Source organism: Lagenorhynchus albirostris, chromosome 17, assembly GCF_949774975.1.
Source record: "Lagenorhynchus albirostris chromosome 17, mLagAlb1.1, whole genome shotgun sequence".
Classification (NCBI taxonomy): Eukaryota; Metazoa; Chordata; class Mammalia; order Artiodactyla; family Delphinidae; genus Lagenorhynchus; species Lagenorhynchus albirostris.
This window is the reverse complement of record NC_083111.1, coordinates 7,673,920-7,691,525: the sequence shown is the minus strand read 5'-3', so window position 1 is coordinate 7,691,525 and position 17,606 is coordinate 7,673,920. Positions and strand designations below refer to the sequence as shown.

At 43.4% G+C, this 17,606-nt stretch overlaps 1 protein-coding gene across 4 annotated transcripts in view; it reads right to left on the bottom strand.

The window, feature by feature from the left end:
• The window catches only part of CHD7 (chromodomain helicase DNA binding protein 7), a 173,135-nt gene that overhangs the window by 27,498 nt on the left and 128,031 nt on the right, over positions 1 to 17,606 (bottom strand). For all 4 annotated transcript variants that reach the window (XM_060128597.1, XM_060128598.1, XM_060128599.1 and 1 more), the window contains exons 9-19: positions 17,445 to 17,528; positions 15,862 to 15,999; positions 15,658 to 15,779; positions 15,064 to 15,307; positions 13,676 to 13,852; positions 9,371 to 9,514; positions 7,906 to 8,161; positions 1,948 to 2,158; positions 1,094 to 1,289; positions 640 to 807; positions 248 to 427 (exon numbers count right to left, since the gene is read on the bottom strand). In XM_060128597.1, the coding sequence (XP_059984580.1) occupies positions 248 to 427; positions 640 to 807; positions 1,094 to 1,289; positions 1,948 to 2,158; positions 7,906 to 8,161; positions 9,371 to 9,514; positions 13,676 to 13,852; positions 15,064 to 15,307; positions 15,658 to 15,779; positions 15,862 to 15,999; positions 17,445 to 17,528 (1,920 nt within the window). The remainder of the gene's footprint in view (positions 1 to 247; positions 428 to 639; positions 808 to 1,093; positions 1,290 to 1,947; positions 2,159 to 7,905; positions 8,162 to 9,370; positions 9,515 to 13,675; positions 13,853 to 15,063; positions 15,308 to 15,657; positions 15,780 to 15,861; positions 16,000 to 17,444; positions 17,529 to 17,606) is intronic.

Below are 17,606 nucleotides of genomic sequence, written 5' to 3'. Positions count from 1 at the left end.
AGGACGAGCCTGGCGAGGCGGGAAGCGTGGCCGGGACAAGGTGAGGGTGACCCCGAGGCCCGGTACAGAGAAGAGAACCCAAAACACAACGAGTGCTTCGTGCATCGGGGGTTCCATCGAGCGGGAGTTAGTCACTAATCTCGTGACGTGCAACATAAAGCGGACATCACGTGTGCTTCCCGGGAGCGCGTGACACGGACTCCGTGCCGCTGCCGCAGAACACCCGCCGCTCGGGATCGATCCGCACCTTAGCAAACGTGGAACCCTTTCCCTCAGACTCGATGGTGATGGTGTGGGTTCGCCGGAGGAGAATCTGGTCGATATCTTCTTCGCAGAATTTAGACCCTTCGTCCTCCTCATCCATGAGGGCACCATAGGCCCCTTTCCGGAGAAGATCCTCTATTTCTTTCTTGGAAAGCTGCTGTACCTGTTTTAGAGAAATATTTTTAGAATTGTCTGTAGACTGAACAAATGATTCACCTTTCTCAAAGAGGGTAAACCCTAATGACAAGAAAGGAAAGTGTGACAAGATATGCTTAAAATATCGAGGCCAAAAGATAATCAGATGCCGGAAAATTTCTCAGTATAAGCTAAATAATGGAGCGAGAATGAATGCACGGTGTGGGCAGCGCGCTTTACCCCGTTGGGAGCGTTTTCCCTTCCGCTCATGGACTGCAGGACAGCTTTATCCAGACCGAGCTTCAAGCTAGCTTTGTCGAACATCTCCCTCTCGTAAGAATTCCTTGTAATCAGCCTGTAGATTTTCACAGATTTGCTCTGTCCTATTCTGTGACATCTAGCCTGAGCCTGGAAGAAAAAGGAAATGAATGGCTACCAAAGAAAGAAAAGACTCGACTGTCAGTTATAAGAGCATCTGTTCCAATAAACAGGGGTGCAGTTTAACAGAAGAGGGTTAACACACTAAGAAATTACTGTCACATCATTAATAAATTGATTACTAGTTGGTTCATTTGCCCCAATCACGGGACACTGTCTGAGCGACTACACGATTTTAATTTATTGGTCTGACATAGCAGAATGACTTTCAAAAGTGGGAGAGGGAGGCATCGGGGAGATTTTCTTGCATGTTTACCTGGAGATCATTTTGGGGATTCCAGTCGGAATCAAAGATGATGCAGGTATCAGCAGCAGTAAGATTAATGCCTAAACCTCCTGCCCTTGTACACAGGAGGAAAACAAACCTATCAGAGTCAGGTTTGGAGAACCTGTCGATAGCTGCCTGGCGGAGGTTCCCTCTGACCCGGCCGTCAATCCTTTCGTACGGGTACCTAGAAAATGTCAGTGTTAACAAGGAGGCCTGACGAACGGCCGAAATACGCTTTTCCTTTTTTGGTGTTTCAAAGCAAGTACTATAATATGGCATATATATTAACAGGATGGTATTATTTATCAAAATAACTTCAGAGCAAATAGGTGTTGTTGTAGTTTTTCATACAACTGGTCGAATGCCCCAAAGATTAAAGTTCCTGCTACTTCCTCTCCAGTGTCTGAAAAGGGCTGACACCTCCAACAGTGAAACAACAAGCAATTTCAATTTTCGGTTAGAACTGTTCTCGCCTAGCCAAAGGAAAGAAGTGGAAAGCAGAACTGCCCACAAAAGCATGTGTCGCATGGAATAGCCGTCATGCCCATCTACAGCTTTTAAAAAGAGGTGTGACACATGTCCCCTACTCCATCCCCTTTACTATAAGCGCCACTTCAAGGGACTTCCCTGGCGGTCCAGTGGCTAAGACTCCGAGCTTCCACTGCAGGGGGCACGGGTTCGATCCCTGGTCAGGGGGCTAAGATCCCGCATGCCGTGCCGTGTAGCCAAAAAAATTATATAAAAAAAAAACAACTCCCCCCCCCCCCGACGCCACTTGGAGGCAAAGCGCGTGGAGCCCCGTCTTCTGACCCCAGCTCGCCAGCCCGGTGCGCGGCCCTCACCGTCTCTGAATGAGGTAGTCTTCCAGGATGTCCAGGCAGCGCACCATCTGGGAGAAGATGAGCACCCTGTGGCCGCCGGCCTTCAGCTTCGGCAGCAGCTTGTCAATCAGCACGAGCTTCCCAGCAGCCTGGATCATCGCCTGGAGCTGAAAATCTGGAGAGTCGGCATTGTGTGTTTCTTTAAACTCTTCCAAAATCTTCTCTTCAGCACCTGCAGAGATGGGAGAGCATAATGGGAACACTGTAATATTCTGTTACGGTATGGAATACCGTTTTTAGTAGTAAGAACAGTGAACCTGCTTTCGAAACCCACTGCAAACTGTAAGGGCCGGGAGGCCGCACGCGTGTTTATGAACACACATCCGTCCACGGGCTCCAAGGAGGGTCTACACAGAACCGTGGAAGTACAGAAGGGATCAAAGTTTTAAGCGCAGCACATTTAGGCGTTTGTGGGGGGGGGGGAAACCCCCACATTTTCCAACAAACGAATGTTTGCTGTCTGTAGAAACTGAATTTCAACAACAGACTGTCACACCAGAAGTGGCAGAAACAAGCCAAGGGCCAGATACCTACAGAAAACCTGGAACCTAAAATGCTAAAGAAAGGAAGAACTGTTTACTAGCTGAATATAAACACAAACAACAGAATCTGTTCTGAAACGAAGAGACAAGGGAACAGGGTTCTAACAGTTATGGTGCAAGGGCAGACGTCTGTGTATCCAACTGCACATTAGTACAGCCAAAAGGGCTGCGACAACAGGAAGCCCATTTTCCAGGGTCATTTTAGGGATTTCTCAGGGTGCCTGAGCATATCTTTACTGCGGTCTCTGCAGCTCCCTCCACGTTCATGCTCAACTGGTGAGTTCCCAAGGTACAAAAATTCTACCCTGAATTATCCAAAGCTTTAAAAAAACAAAAACTGACCTCTGTTTCATGAAAGACTTCTATACCTAACCCTCTTTTCCTCATCACCCCACAAGAGACCTCTGCTTTGCTCCAAGACCTGGGTGCATCAGAGAGAAGCCTGGAGAGAGAGGCACCTTCCCAGGGATGGAAGCCCTTCCACCTCCTCCCCTGACCCCAGACGTGCTGGCTCAGGGAGCAGCAGGCTGAGCTGCCTGCAGCCGCTTAGGTGGCTTAACTAGAATTAGGCGGCAGGGGTTCGGCCACGCTGGCCGGCGGGGGGGGTCAATCAGGGCCGGCAGCTGTGCTCAGCCAGCCCCTCTCCCCTGGGGACAGAGGGGTGGTCACCTATCCTTTGGAAAATACAAACAAAACCATCTAATGGGATTTGTCCTCAGCCTTAAACCGTACCAGGAACTTTAAACTACTCTTCTTACCACTGGTTTTAAACGTGAACGAACTATGCACAGGATGGGGATACGGGACCCTCACAGGGTGTAAAGGTCACGTGAGCTGGGCCACCAGAGCCGTGAGGACAGAACGGTGGCACACAGCAGTGGGTGGGGCAGAAGTGCCCTCCATTCCCGTTTTCAGGGCACTTGGGCAAGTTAAGTCATGACACGGTCACACACTGAAACACAGCTTGTTCATTATTAATCAACAAAGGATCTTACTGAGACCAGATTAAAGTCACTAATGCCTGGACCAGGCACTGAGGTCCGCGCAAAGTGCATCGCTACTTCTCAGGAAGGGCCTGGCAGAAAATGCCGGCTGGGTCCAAACTGCTGTCTCTCCCTCCCCCTTCCACATGAATAAAACGCTAATGTTCAGGATGTTAATCTAAGTGAAACAAATGGCAAAGGTTTTACTAGGAAAAGGTAAAAACCAAAATGCTATTTAAGAGAATCGGCAGGAATATTCTTGAATAAAGAATATTCTTGAATAAATACTCTTGCGTAAAGTTGAATAATGTTTTTCAAGGCAAGAAATTTAGAAATCTAGGTTCTGGATTCAGGACAAGAAGGCCCTCAGGAGACAGGAGAAACAGATTTACATCCATATATTACATTAGGTCTTTTCAAAAAGTTTTTTCTTGTTGGATAATATACTAAAAGCTCTGCAAGTCAGAAACAGATTTCACTCATAATATCTGGGCAGTTATTTTTTGCTCATATTAGGATTACAGTCCATAATCAAAATACAGCATTTTAGCTTAAGCTAGTGGTCGGTGAATAGCTTTTAAAAATGAAATAATTGTTTTGACAAAATAAACATGTTTGAGTTATTTTAGTAAAAAATTTGAAAATATAAGTTCAGTCTAATTAGTAGAGAAATTTAATTTTTTCATTTTAAATTTACTTATATGACAAAAATAACTTGCCTGCTTTTTCAATACTACCAATGATTTCTCATGTCATCGAAAGTGGCCAGAATTAAAATACACTCTTTCTTATCTGACAGAAGTTCCCCCTGAATTAATCAATTCAGCTCTTTGCTGTGAATTTAGGTTCTTAGAGTGGCAGCCAGTGGACACTAAGAACACTTCATTTAGAAATATCATATCAGCAGACATATTTCCTATGTGGTTCCTGTAGCCCTGTATGATGCCCAGAAGAGCTGAAGACAAGAGGGCAGGGAAGGAGCTGGGGAGGAAGGCAGCGCCTCCCTTCTGAGTCATTACAAGGCCGAATTTGCAAGTTCACCAGTTAAAGATTTACCTTGATGCTAGATTTGTAAATATCAAATCAGAAAATTAACTGGAAATAGGTTATGATAAGCCCAAATACACCGTTGGCACTGCCCTAAAGTCCTGCATTTACATTTAAAAGTGTGTGTGTGTGTGTGTGTGTGTGTGTGTGTGTGTGTGTGTGTGTGTCAGAGATAACTTGAAGAAGTGTGGAAGTCTGTTTCGTTAAACAGATGGTCACTGTGAGGGCAGGAGCTGCAATGTCACCTGGCCATATTAGCCGCAAACAAACAAGAAATTCTTTTCTTTTTAAATTTTACTTATTTATTTAATTTATTTATTTATGGGTCTTCATTGCTGCGTGCTGGCTTTCTCTAGCAGCAGCGAGCAGGGGCTACTCTCGTTGCGGTGCGCGGGCTTCTCACTGCGGTGGCTTCTCTTGTTGCGGAGCACGGGCTCTAGGCGCGCGGGCTTCAGTAGTTGTGGCTCGCGGGCTCAGTAGTTGTGGCCCACGGGCTTAGTCGCTCCGTGGCATGTGGGATCTTCCCGAACCAGGGCTCGAACCCGTGTCCCCTGCATTGGCAGGCGGATTCTTAACCACTGAGCCACCAGGGAAGCCCAAGAAACTATTTTCTTTTGCAGATTACCATTTTCTCTCTGAAATTCATTCCATCACGTGAGCTCAGTCTTGTCTTCTTTCTGCCCACGGCTCTCCACCGTCCTCGCCCCACCACCAACAGAGGATGCGTAAGTCGCCCTGAAACATCGGGGCCCCTACCAAGTCTTCAACATCATTTTCACTCTCACATACGGCAACATACAGTTACCTGCTCAACTTTTAGCAAGAAAAACAACTAGCAACACTTACCAAGCGTTTATTATGGTCGCCTAACACTGTTCGATGCTCTTAAAAGTCTCAGTACATATTAGAAACATTTCTCATTTATGTACAGTTTGTGTTCTACAATCACTTCTAATGTTTTTTCCGCTTTGCTGATGTTATCGCTCTCAACCTACACAAACAGTTGCTTCTCTTGTCCACGATCACAGAAATGTTGTGCTTTGTTGAACTGAACTTTCATTTGACCGGGGCTGCTTTGCTCTTTCACAACCAACCCAAATGTCAGTTTAATTTTCAAAACTGAAAGCCTCCTGTAACTGCTCGATAAATGAGCGTGGAGCTGGCATTGGGTCAGTACTTCTGTCCTTCCTTCTCCAGGTTGTGGATGAGAACAGACAGTCCTGGCCCTGGGTCAACCTCTGAAACACAACCTTTACATAGGTCATCTGGGCAGCTGTAGCACCCGGTGCGTCCATGTGTGTATTTTTTTTTACTATCATTTCCCAACGCGAAGGCATGTAAGGATGCCTGCTTAACAGATACCTTGTAACTTGCTGTCAGGACAGAAAAGCTGACCTCGAGGTGTGACCAATCAGAACAACAGCCACGGATCCACACCTGGGAAGTCCTCAGGACCTCTGCCAACAGGGAGTGACACAGGATGACCCCGGAGAGCCGTCAGCCAGGGAGGGGACCTCTGGGCCGTGGTTTGGGGTGGGCTGCCCCCTTCAGAGTGCTCAAGGCACGTGATGAGCATGTAAACCGACAAGGTAAACTGATGGGACTAGGGCGGATTTCTACCAGCCACTGGGGAGACATTCCTTTCCCACACGTCCTGCTACAGCATTTCAGCTTTTGTTAGTGCCTTTTCTTTCCCCTTGGAAGCTACCGTGCCTCATTTTTTTTTTTTTTATTTTTACAGACAGTAAATGAAAACGTGTGTGTGTGTCTCTCTCACGTGCGTGTGTCCATGCACCAGAGTTTTACTCATACCATCAACCACCTTCAGCCCCAACTCCATCTCCCCAGCTCAGGACCAGGCTGGTGACACTCGCCACAGTGGCCTCACAGGCTCTTAAACACATGGCAATTAGCAGGCTGGCAGCATTAAAGAGGCAATGATCACACGTGATACTCTCTTTAAAGACCAAGCTACGAGCGCAAAGTTTGAACAAGACATCCACTGATGTCACACCACAGCCACGACCTCGTGTGCTGCGTCGAGACAGTCCCAGGTGGGGACTACTCTGTCGTTTAGTAACTGCAACTTCTGGATGTGAGGTGGTCGGTACGTGTGTAGCTACGCAACGGGGAGAGACGAGGAACTCTTTAATTTAGCTGTGCTTGAACCTCATGGAGTGTGATAATGACAAACCTGGCTTTGTTCCTTCTCCCCTGGAAAGGAACCTAACTGAATTGCTGGCCAATTACAATTGCACACAAGCACCCTGATTTAGCTGGCCATCACTTTTCTTTAACCCATATTAACTCCGGCCTGGACTACAGCAGTCGCCTCCTAGCGGGGCTCTCTGCTTGTATGTCTTTCCCTTCTCCCGTCCATTTCATACCGTGTTGCCAGATCAATCCTGAATCACATCTCTAATCATTTCCAAGCTTCACCCAAATTCCACGAGCTAGCATCTGGGCTTCCCACAAGGTCCCACTGTGTCTAAGGTTCACTGTCCCACCGTTTCTTACGCGTCCTTTATACTTTGGGCAGGTTCCCCCTTTGTTCTCTTGCCTCCTTCTCTTTGTTCATGTGATTACATCAGCCTAAATGCCCTTTCTTTTTCTAACCCTGACTGGCAAAATCCTTGTCTCAATGCCATCGCTTTCTAACAGCTTTCCTAATCTCAATCCCTCACCAACTGAAGGTTCTTGTATTCCCCAGAGTATCTTACACATCATAGGCATGAAAGCTTTGTTCCTCTAATGATTTTTAGAAGGGTACGATACAGGTTTTTACTCATATCAGTTCATAACACTATCAATTTAGTTAAGAAAACAGGAAGACCATGAAGCATCCGTCAGCACCAGGAACCAACTATTATCAACACTCGAGATAACCTCTCACTCTTAGAGAAAGGATGCTAGAGGCCTCAAGACTGCAAGAACTTTTCTCCCATCAAAGTCTTGAGACAGCTGACAGCTACCTCTCACCCCAAAGCTGCTCTTTAACTTCTCTGACCTAAACACACACACATACAGAGCAGGGAAACCTCAATCAGGGGCTAATTTCTCTTTAACTGTTACCATGTTTGATGACTTCTAGCCACCAAGCAGCAACACCTCCCTTCAAGGGGTGAGATGCAGACACAGGAAAGGTGAGTGGAGGTCCTGCTTCAGGGATCGGCGGGGACAACAGATCTGCACCCTCGGCTACAGAGAAGGAGGCTTTGTGAAGAATAGGAAGATGATGAAGCCCACACTGGGATGATTATGAACCGTAACATCATCAGTCTGGAGGGAGAAAAGGATTTCTGGGGTTTGGACAATTACTGAAACAAGGTGCCAGGCGGGCAGCTTACCGTTAATAAGGTAGGGATGATTGCAGCACTTCCGTAATTCCATCATAGTGTTTAAAAGGTTGGGTACGTTAGCTTGACCACCACCTTTGGAAAGAAACGTAAAATTCTTCTCAAGGATGGCTCGGTAATATTTCTTCTGAATGTTTGTTAGCTCGACTTCGATGATCGTTTCTTCCTTGGGGGCCAAGTTCTTTTCCACGTCCTCTTTGAGACGTCTCAACATCATTGGCTTTAGAATAGCCTGGAGTTTTTGCACCTAAAAAAGGACCTCAAGTAAATACCGGTATCATGACTTGCTTGCATGGTATAATATATACTAACATGAAAAACCACGATTCTCGTATTTATTTACCATTCATTTTCATTTGTCAAAGCCCAGGAAGGGTATGGAAGCACTGATCTTACATTACAGATGTCATAACAGAAGCGCATAAAGGTTGCGTGGCCAATTTCCGATGGGCTACTTCGCTTGCCCAGGAGTCCTGAACAGCCAGAAGGCTTGAACGGTACAACACAGCAGAAAAGAACCCCACTTATTCTGTTAGTTTTCCCTTCTGTGTGTCTTAAGCCTTTGTGATGATGAGGAAGGAAGAGACAATGTCATGGGAGTGCCACACTTCAATTCTCTTCCTTTCTAGAAAGAGCTGATAGAAAGCGTAAGGAAGCCAAGGAGCTGTCCGGTCCCTGCACCAATGAGCGTGCAGGGACGTCCCTCTCTGTTCTTTTCTGTTGACTGGCAATAGGATACTGCACACCCGACAGCTCTTATTTTAAGAAAAGCAAAACAAAACAAAACAGACTCCACTTTGAACTAAGCTAAGAGGTTTTAGACAGTAAGTTAGGGGAGGGGGCACATGAAGACCAAGATTTCAAGCGTATCTCCGTGTTTATCTCAAATACAGCCTAATAACCAACACCAACATAACTCTCACGATGTATGAAATAACCGACCACTTTTCATATGCAATAGCGTATTTATTTCTCACAGAAATCCTGCAAGGTACTTAGGACCCATGTTTCTAAATGAACATATGTAGACTCAAGAAAAGTAAGCAATGTGACCGAGTAAGAAATAAGACTAGAACCTCAGAACTCCAGGAGGGAAACGGCTCGACAAATTTCAGCAGCTTCTGACACTACACCCAAAAGCGTACATGGCAAAACCACCAAACTCAATAGCACAGCGGCTGAAAAGTACATGAACAGTTATGGAACCTCTCTATGCATCTCGACAGCCCTTCCGGAGGGCAAAGGGACAAACAAACCAATCAGAACACCACCTTAACGAAGACTCAGAATGTCCACGGAAAGGGGGTGTAAAGCTCACCGGTCTACTGAGGCTGGCTGGGGGCGGGGGGAATGGATATAATTTTACATTTTTAAATGGTTGAATCTTAACGCTCTGCCCTTTCGGGGGTTAATCTTCAATGACGTGACTGAGATACAAAGGAGGCTTGGTGAGTACCTGTTCTTCGGTTTTCAGATCACCGAATTCTTGCATAAAGGTGGTTTCCGAAGGGAATCGACCTGGTTCCAGGAAGTGAAGCAAGCTGAAGAGCTCTTCCACGGTGTTCTGGAGCGGGGTCCCTGTCAGCAGCACTTTGTGTTCCTACAGGGGTGCGAGGAGAGCAACTGAGCAAATCATAACAGAGCGCATCTGTTAACACCAGAGCCTCTCTCGACACAGGCATTTTCCGACTTCCACTCGGGAACGCTGAAATCCAGCACCCACCCTGCGTAAAATACAGGAGTTAGAGCCGAAGGCGGAGATGCGAGAAATGTGGTCTCTGCTTCAGACAGACTCCCGGACCCCATAACCGTGTCTTGCCATTTTGTTTTTTCCTGGGATTTTTAGGTCCCAGGAAACATTCTGGTGCTGCGGCTTCGCAGGTCCCCTACATCTCGAGGCTTCTCTCCCCACCAAAGTTTAAGCCTTTTCCTCAAATCCCTAGGCTCAGACAAAGCTCGCATGCTTCTCTCTGCTCTCCACACCGACAGGGCTCTCCCCTCCCCGTCTACTTCCTGCATGACTCACTTCAGAGACAAAAGAAGGTCTTCCACAGGCAACAGCACATGAAAAACTATTTTTTTCTGCAAACATTTCAAACTAGCAAAGAGGTCAGCTTGGTTTTAAATACCACAATCACTTCTTTGTTTCTTTTTTTAAATAGATGCTATTTCTAACTTTGTCTCCTTGAACCAAGGTACGTATTTCTTTAAGGCAATTCTTCCTGTTTACGAGCTCTTTCTCCAGCTTTCCTTATGCATTTGTACCCTTGTCCTCATACTTCCACGTATCCGACATGGTGACCAGTCTTAACGACGGTGAATTTATTAATCTGAAGGGCCTTGTTATTTTCTACTTTGGCCATCTGGTACACAGTCCAGTTACTAAAGCTATTTCAAAAAGAGGCTACACCTTCTAGGAGGTTCAAAAGCAATATTCTGACTCAACTGGAAGTCCGATGAGGCCTGGTTGCCGAGTGGAGAGTATGTGCTCAGTAAACCCTGGATGGTGATACACCTAAGGGCATGCTCTTTTTCTCAGTACCTACCGTGTCTTATCTGTCAATGCAGTACTTTGAAAGCGAGGTGAAGCAATTCAATTTGCTTTTATTCTTCCTTTGCTCCCTTTTGAATAAGGGGTCTCTGATTCAGGAAGATACACAGACCATCATCATCTTCCAACTCATTAAATTCATAAAGAGTAAGAAGCTTGCAAATCAATTCAGGATTTTCTAACGTATAACCATACTGCTGAGTAACCTGGGCCACGGTCCCTGACATATTCAAGTCCAAAATTACTTCATCCAAGAATTGTTTAAAATATTGTCATAGATTCAGGAAAAAAGTTATTGCTGTGGGAGAGCTGTGTGGGTACTAAAGATTGTCTCCTGGTTTTTTTTATATCCTTTGTGACCAAGTGAAATGCTGAGCCGCTAACCAAATATCAGTACTTCAGAAAAAGCCTTTTAAGTTATTAATTTCAAAATTAACTTATTTGGGGGGGGGAAGGAACTTTTTTATGCTGCTTCCCCTCAAGGGCTGTTTAAAACCAGTTTCACTGAATGATTACACATATGACCCTTTGGTAAGGCTGCATGGGTAGCAAAAAAAACCCAGGTTTCCCTTTGAAAGTAACTATTATGTAACATACAATTAATATCCAGGTGTCACAGAATGTCACGTGAGAGACGGGCTACCAAGCTTATCATCTCCAAGCTCAACTATGTCAGCAGCTAGGCTTTTGGCTTGAAAACGTTACCATTCTTTTTAGCTCTGATGGAGTGGCGTCCATTTGATTTCATTTCAGCAGAGTCTTTAATTTGTGTGAGGCCTCCTGACAATGAAAGATGAGATAACAGAATCCACGAAGAACTACTGCCACCTCCAGAGAGTCCCCTCCTTGTCAAGAAGGGACAAGGAGATGGCCCTGCTCCCAGGGCTCCCGTGGAGGACAGTGGGGACCGTAAATGCCCCTCATCCCAGCATCTTCACAAGAATTTCCTTTGCGATGGGAGAGCTGAAAACATTCACTGGTCCTCCCTTTCTCAGAACGCACTTAAAGACAACCCGAATCACCTCCATCATAACTGCGTCTAGTGCAGGTAACAGCAGTTCCCTGTGACCTGCTCCACAGCTGGATATAGTTATTATTTGCTATTTGCACCGTGCCTTATTCCAGAAAAGATGAACAAAAAGTGGCCAGTGTATAAGTTCTCATGATGGATATTTTAAGTAAGGACTTAAAGACCAGGCAATGAGCTCTTCAGAACTGGACAAATATAATTATATTCTAACTCTGAACAATAATAATGTGTTCCATCTAGAAAACAATTCTTGTGAAAGTAAAGATTCTTGATCATCAGAAAAAAGAATGATTTTGTTCATCTGTTAATCAGAGCTTCCCATGGTGAGACATGAATGAGTTACAGGTACGCCAAGTCCTTGGGGCAGCCAGCACGGCTGTGACAGTCAGGACCCCAGGGCCGGTCACCTGCAGTAGTGGCCAGCCTTCTCAGCTTACCCCAGTATGATATACAAATATCATTTTCTATATGTGCCATTATGTGAAAATGGTTAGAGAACACTGCAATATGTAACAGAAAAAGTATCTGGGTAGCAAATTCTAATCCATCAATGAAGTGTTACTATAAACAACAGAAAATCCTTTGAAATCTCCCAGCGACAATTAGGTTGTTTGATGTTGACACAGTTAAACGAACTGTGCTCACCAATGAAGGGCTGTTTTGCCGTTAAGAATCTACTACCTGGGAGCACAGACACTAATTAACAGAAAACAACTGAAATAAACTGAGATGACTATCTAAGCCTTCAGGAGACGGTGCCGTAACTGTGTCTTATATGGACCACTGTGAAGATGGGTCCCTACTCAGAAGACGCAGTTAGATATTTCATGAGAATCAATGTTCACCTAAACATTAATAGGTTTACTTCAATGTAAGACTAAAATATCACCTAGAGAGACCAAATACAGCCACAGAGTTTCTCTTTTCCACATGCATAGTTATTCATGTCTTCAAGACTGTTCACCATTTACAAGTGTCCTAATTCGTTCCGTGGACTGAACACCAAATAATACAAAACTGCTCTGAGAAGGGTCTTAAGGATGGGAAATCCCATCCTAAATAGGATAATTCAGTCAGACCTTTTCCTTTAAACAAAACTAGATTTTTGTTTGTTGTTAATTAAAAGAATAGCTGGCTAATCCAATCCCCTTAATTTAGGAATAAAAGAAGCTGCTTCAAAGAACCAGCTGCAACAGAAAGCATTTAAGTGTTCTTTTCGGTGGTACCAGTCTTCAGTAAGAAATTTACAAGCCGTGAACATACAGCATATTCCTTCCCATCTCAAACTCTCGATTAACAAGAGATCAAATTAATCTATAGAAGTCAACACTAAAGGGATTTAAAAAATCTTTCTGTATTTTTGAAAAGCGCATCAAAACATCCAAGACATGCTAAATAACAGTATCTTTGCTTCTTAAATGTACATTAAAAATAAAAACAAGTGATCAAAACCCACCTTGTAAACTACAGAGTGAAAAGAAACCTGAGGATGACTGAGTCATGTAGTAATTTCTGCTAGAAAATCATACAGCAGTGTGGAAAGGAAAATCAGTCAAATTCCACCACTTCTACAATATGTTTTCCTATGATACTCCTACTGAAAAAAAATCTAGAAAAATCTAATCAGGAAGCCCTGGCTATCCCTTAGGAAGCTGGAAGAGTATGGGATAGACATGTCTACAATTCCAGATCAAACGCAAGGTCTTGCAATGCCCCAAACTTCTAAGTGTCTGCGTGAACTGAACCAATTCCAGATATCCGTTCAACTTACTGAGAACTTGCACCTACAAGTCCTCCTGGCCCCTGGACGCCAAAACCTACGAGCCCTGGAATATAACTGGATGATCATCACGGAGCTAACATTTGGCCCAACAGCTTATGAAATGGCAGTATTTACAAACACAAAAGGGAAAAGCAAATACTGGAAACTCATTTCAGTGAAAAATACCATGACTATCCTCTGCTGTGATACAACCGTGCAAAGACACCAGCCAACAGCGTGAGAATCAGGAAGACGGCAGCGACTTTTAAGTCACTGGAAGCGCAGGAGCATACATCACAGCGTTTGACTGGTTTTGCAAACACCCTTCAAAGGTATCATTCAGATTCAGAGCAACGGGAATACTGAGTCAGTGACAATTCTATCCAGGGTCAAGGGAATCGCCAACATGACCACTGACCAAGTCCATCAGCTTGAGTCCCTCCAACAGCTTGCAGTTCCGATTCTTCAGCCTGTGGGCTTCATCAATGACCACGCAGCGCCAGGGAATATTCCGCAGCTCAGGACAATCGGTCAGAATCATCTCAAACGTAGTGATGATGGCATGAAACTTATAGGACCCCTTTATCACTCGACCCTACAAGAACAACTCTGGATTATTACTTAGCATTAAAGGTTACATTAATAACTTTAAGGATGAATAAACAGCAGTAAAATATATGTATTGATCCCCTTGGGGACATCTTTATTCTAGGTAACACTTATACTTTGTTTTCAAGGTGTTTTGGAGGTTTTAAGCTCTTATGGTACAACAGAGTTTTAAAACCTTACCTTTTTCAAGGAAGTCTGAAAATTGTTAGTAAAATTTCCAACCCAATTTCCTTACAGATCACACGCAGTGAAGAGTCACTACGTGTGCCCATTCTAGTTACATCCTACAGACTCCAAAAGGTGAAAGGCCAAAGAGATTATGTACGAAGACAACTTTTTTAAACCGCTTTTACTTTTTAAAACTTTTTATTTATGTATCTAAACTTTTGTAACTTGCTTTTTACTTTTAACGTGCTAACACAAAAAGAACACTCAACTCAGGACAGAACTTATAACAATTTCCCAAATCTAAAGATCAACACCAAAATAGATTTTAGGTTTTTTTCTCCTTTAAGTATTTAATTGCAGGGCAGATTTTACACTCAAGCTAAACAAACACAGACAACAAAACCCTGTCCTATTTCCAGCTATAGGACTTCCATTTACTACCTATTGCTTAAAACTATTTTCACATATACTATTTATTCTTCTTTCTTTGTCATTTATAATGCTTCACTGTCAATATCATAGGATAATTGCAGACAGGTAACTAAAATTAGTTAAAAATCATAGCAGTTCTACTAAGAGCCAAAGTATAAATTCTCCCCTTTGGGTATATTTCATTCAATGTACCAGTTAATACCACATACCTAATATTTTTCACTTCTAGCAACAATAAATAACACAATATTCTTTCCATTCACATTAAAGAACTCCATTTTCTGTTTCGCTTTCTTCTAGGGCTTGCAAAATAAACCAAATTAGCATATCAACACATTAAATGATGTTTAGCAGTCATCCAAGGTAAAACGAAATTTCATTCATTCTAATAATTAGAATGACCAAGGCTATAAAAATAAAGAGCTGCAAGCAAAAGATGTGCAATTATAAGACAAACACAAATTGGGTAAGAAATCTAAAGCAAAATTCTCTATCTGCGAAATCTAGACCTCCCCTGCCAAAGGTCTGAGACCACTTTAACATCCAACGCCTTCAAATGTCTATAAGCCTAAGGACCGCCCGCCTGTGACGCTTTACCTGGGGATCTTTGAAGTACATTTCATACAACTGAATGGTCCGACGACTAGCTTGACTCCCATGATACACAACCACGTTCAACTCTGTCCAGGTCCGGAATTCCCTTTCCCAGTTGGGGATTGTGGACAATGGGGCAATTACTAAAAAAGGGCCATGGATTCCTTTCAAATATATCTCATAGAGAAATGTAATGGACTGGATAGTTTTTCCCAAACCCATTTCATCTGCTAAAATGCAGTTTCGCCTTTGGGAGGGAAATAAAACAAGGAAACTTTAGTGAGTATACATACAAGACAGTGCTTTCATACTCATAAATGCATGCCTTAGATGTTCCCTTACATACAACAAAATACAGTTTCAAACAAAATGCTCTAAGACATAAAAATTATTGCTACACACGTCTAGCAATCTCTATATTAATATGTGTTAAGTAAACAGATATTAAGCATACTTCCAGTGTTTGCTTTTTTTTTAAAATAATTTCTATTAGCGAGTTAAAATGTTAAGCTATATTTGATCAATACTTTAGATAACGACAAAAGAGCTACTGTAGGCTTTTTTTTTTTAAGTGAAAAAACCCCACATTTTACGTACATGTTGTACCAATTGAAAAGTAGCCAGTTTACTCCCTCCAACTGGTATTCCCTGAGTTTGTTATTGTTTTTATACTCCCTGGAACTCTCCGATTTCTTCCAGTCATCAGCAGGAGGTCGCTCCTGTTTCAAATATAGTAAAAGTCCCATTAGTGGTTTCTCAGAGACCGCATACATTAAAGCCACCGCCACTCGCCCTCCTTACCACGCGCTCTGTTTCCGGCTCCCGGGACAGCAGCTTCTCAAACTCTTCGATCTTGGCTTGGTCTATGTCCTGCCTCAGCTCCCACGTGCTGTCTTCATAAGGCAGTGAGCACCACTTCACCAGGTAGTGAGTCACAGGCTGGGCCGGGTTTAAACACAGCACAGTTGGGTTCATGCTCTACTGCACTTACCGACAGACACTACCCCAGACACAGTGAGATGGAGCTGGGAGAAGTTTTAGAGCTATGACCACTGAACGCGGAGTCCTTAGTTACAGAGTCTCAAGTCTAAACCGGAAGTAATATTACTGAATATTATCAGAACAAACTGACTTTTATCTAAGCCACTGGTAAGTCATGTTCAAAAGCCAAAAAAGTACACAGACACAGCTAGCAAATAACAAAGCCGAATCTGAGCCTTGCTCTTATCTGTGCAAATCATCGGGCGTCTGATTCAGACTTACGCGGTAACCCATCTTGGTGTGTTTACATATTTGCCTAACTGGCTACTTTCTTAAGGAATGAGAAACAGACTTCAATTTATTAGGATTTCTGCCTTCTTCTTAAAGAGATACTATTTGCACGCTATCACTTTAAAATAATGTGTTTGAGCTCTAGAAAGACTGCAGAGCAAAACAGTTTGGATAACGCAGATCAATAGGACTTCCTTTGTCTTTCTTCTTGAAAATATTTTGGTTTGTTGATCTTCATCTCAGGACCAAGGTACACTGACCTGGTTGTGATGTTACAGACATTTGCTGTACTAGGTAAATATACGATGGGAAAAAAAAAATTTTTTTTAAAGTACAACTTAGCAAAACTAGAAAGGTAAACATCGTGTCACAGACACGATCTCTGAAACATCGTGGACCTCGTGATACAGAGTTTGGAGTAAAATGGGAGTTCACTGCAGACTCACTAGACAAGCAAGAAGATACAAACCTTTACAAAGTTTAATTTACAGGAAGAAGCTAGGAATGACATACCTCACGGCGGGTGGGCACAGACTTACTAAGACACAATGCTCAGAAGTCACTAGACTTGTCTTTACTCTTATGCCCTACCGACTGTCCTTAACAGCCTTGTAGGGCTCTGCAAAGCAACCTGGGCATGCCTAGACTGGGATCTCATAAAGAGAAAGATTTTATAGTATCTTCTGTGCACCACATTAAATGAGGTCCGTCAGCTTCACTAAGGACGTCCAATGTTAAATATCTTTGCACTGCATTCTGCTATAAGAGCACTCTTAGTTTATAAGGGAAATTCATGCTACGTAATAGATTTATACCAAAATACATTGAATCCTTTATTGATCGTATCTGGAACCGTGCAAAAAGTCTATTTGCTTCACACTGAAAACTGATTTCTTTTAAAAAGCTCTCAGACTAAACAAAACAACACATTTACAGTGATTATTAAGTCCTAAAACTAATAGTAAGTCAATAAATTTCAGTTAAGTTTAGAGCAAGTGTGTCATAACCCAAGGCCCCGACCAGAACCAGATCTAGGAGTCCACCATCATTCTCCATAAGCACACATAAGCTCTCTGAGTCACTGGCTTCTAATACAAATGATCTTCCGTTACCTCTCCCCGGTCATCTGTGCTACGTGCAAAGTCCATTATCCGGTCAACCTCCACGTAATCTGGATTAAAAAGCTCATCTTCAATCTACACCAAAGGAAAAAAAGTTAGAATGTTTATTTAACTCCTCGGAGTAGACACTATTTCACTCTTCATCAGGCAATA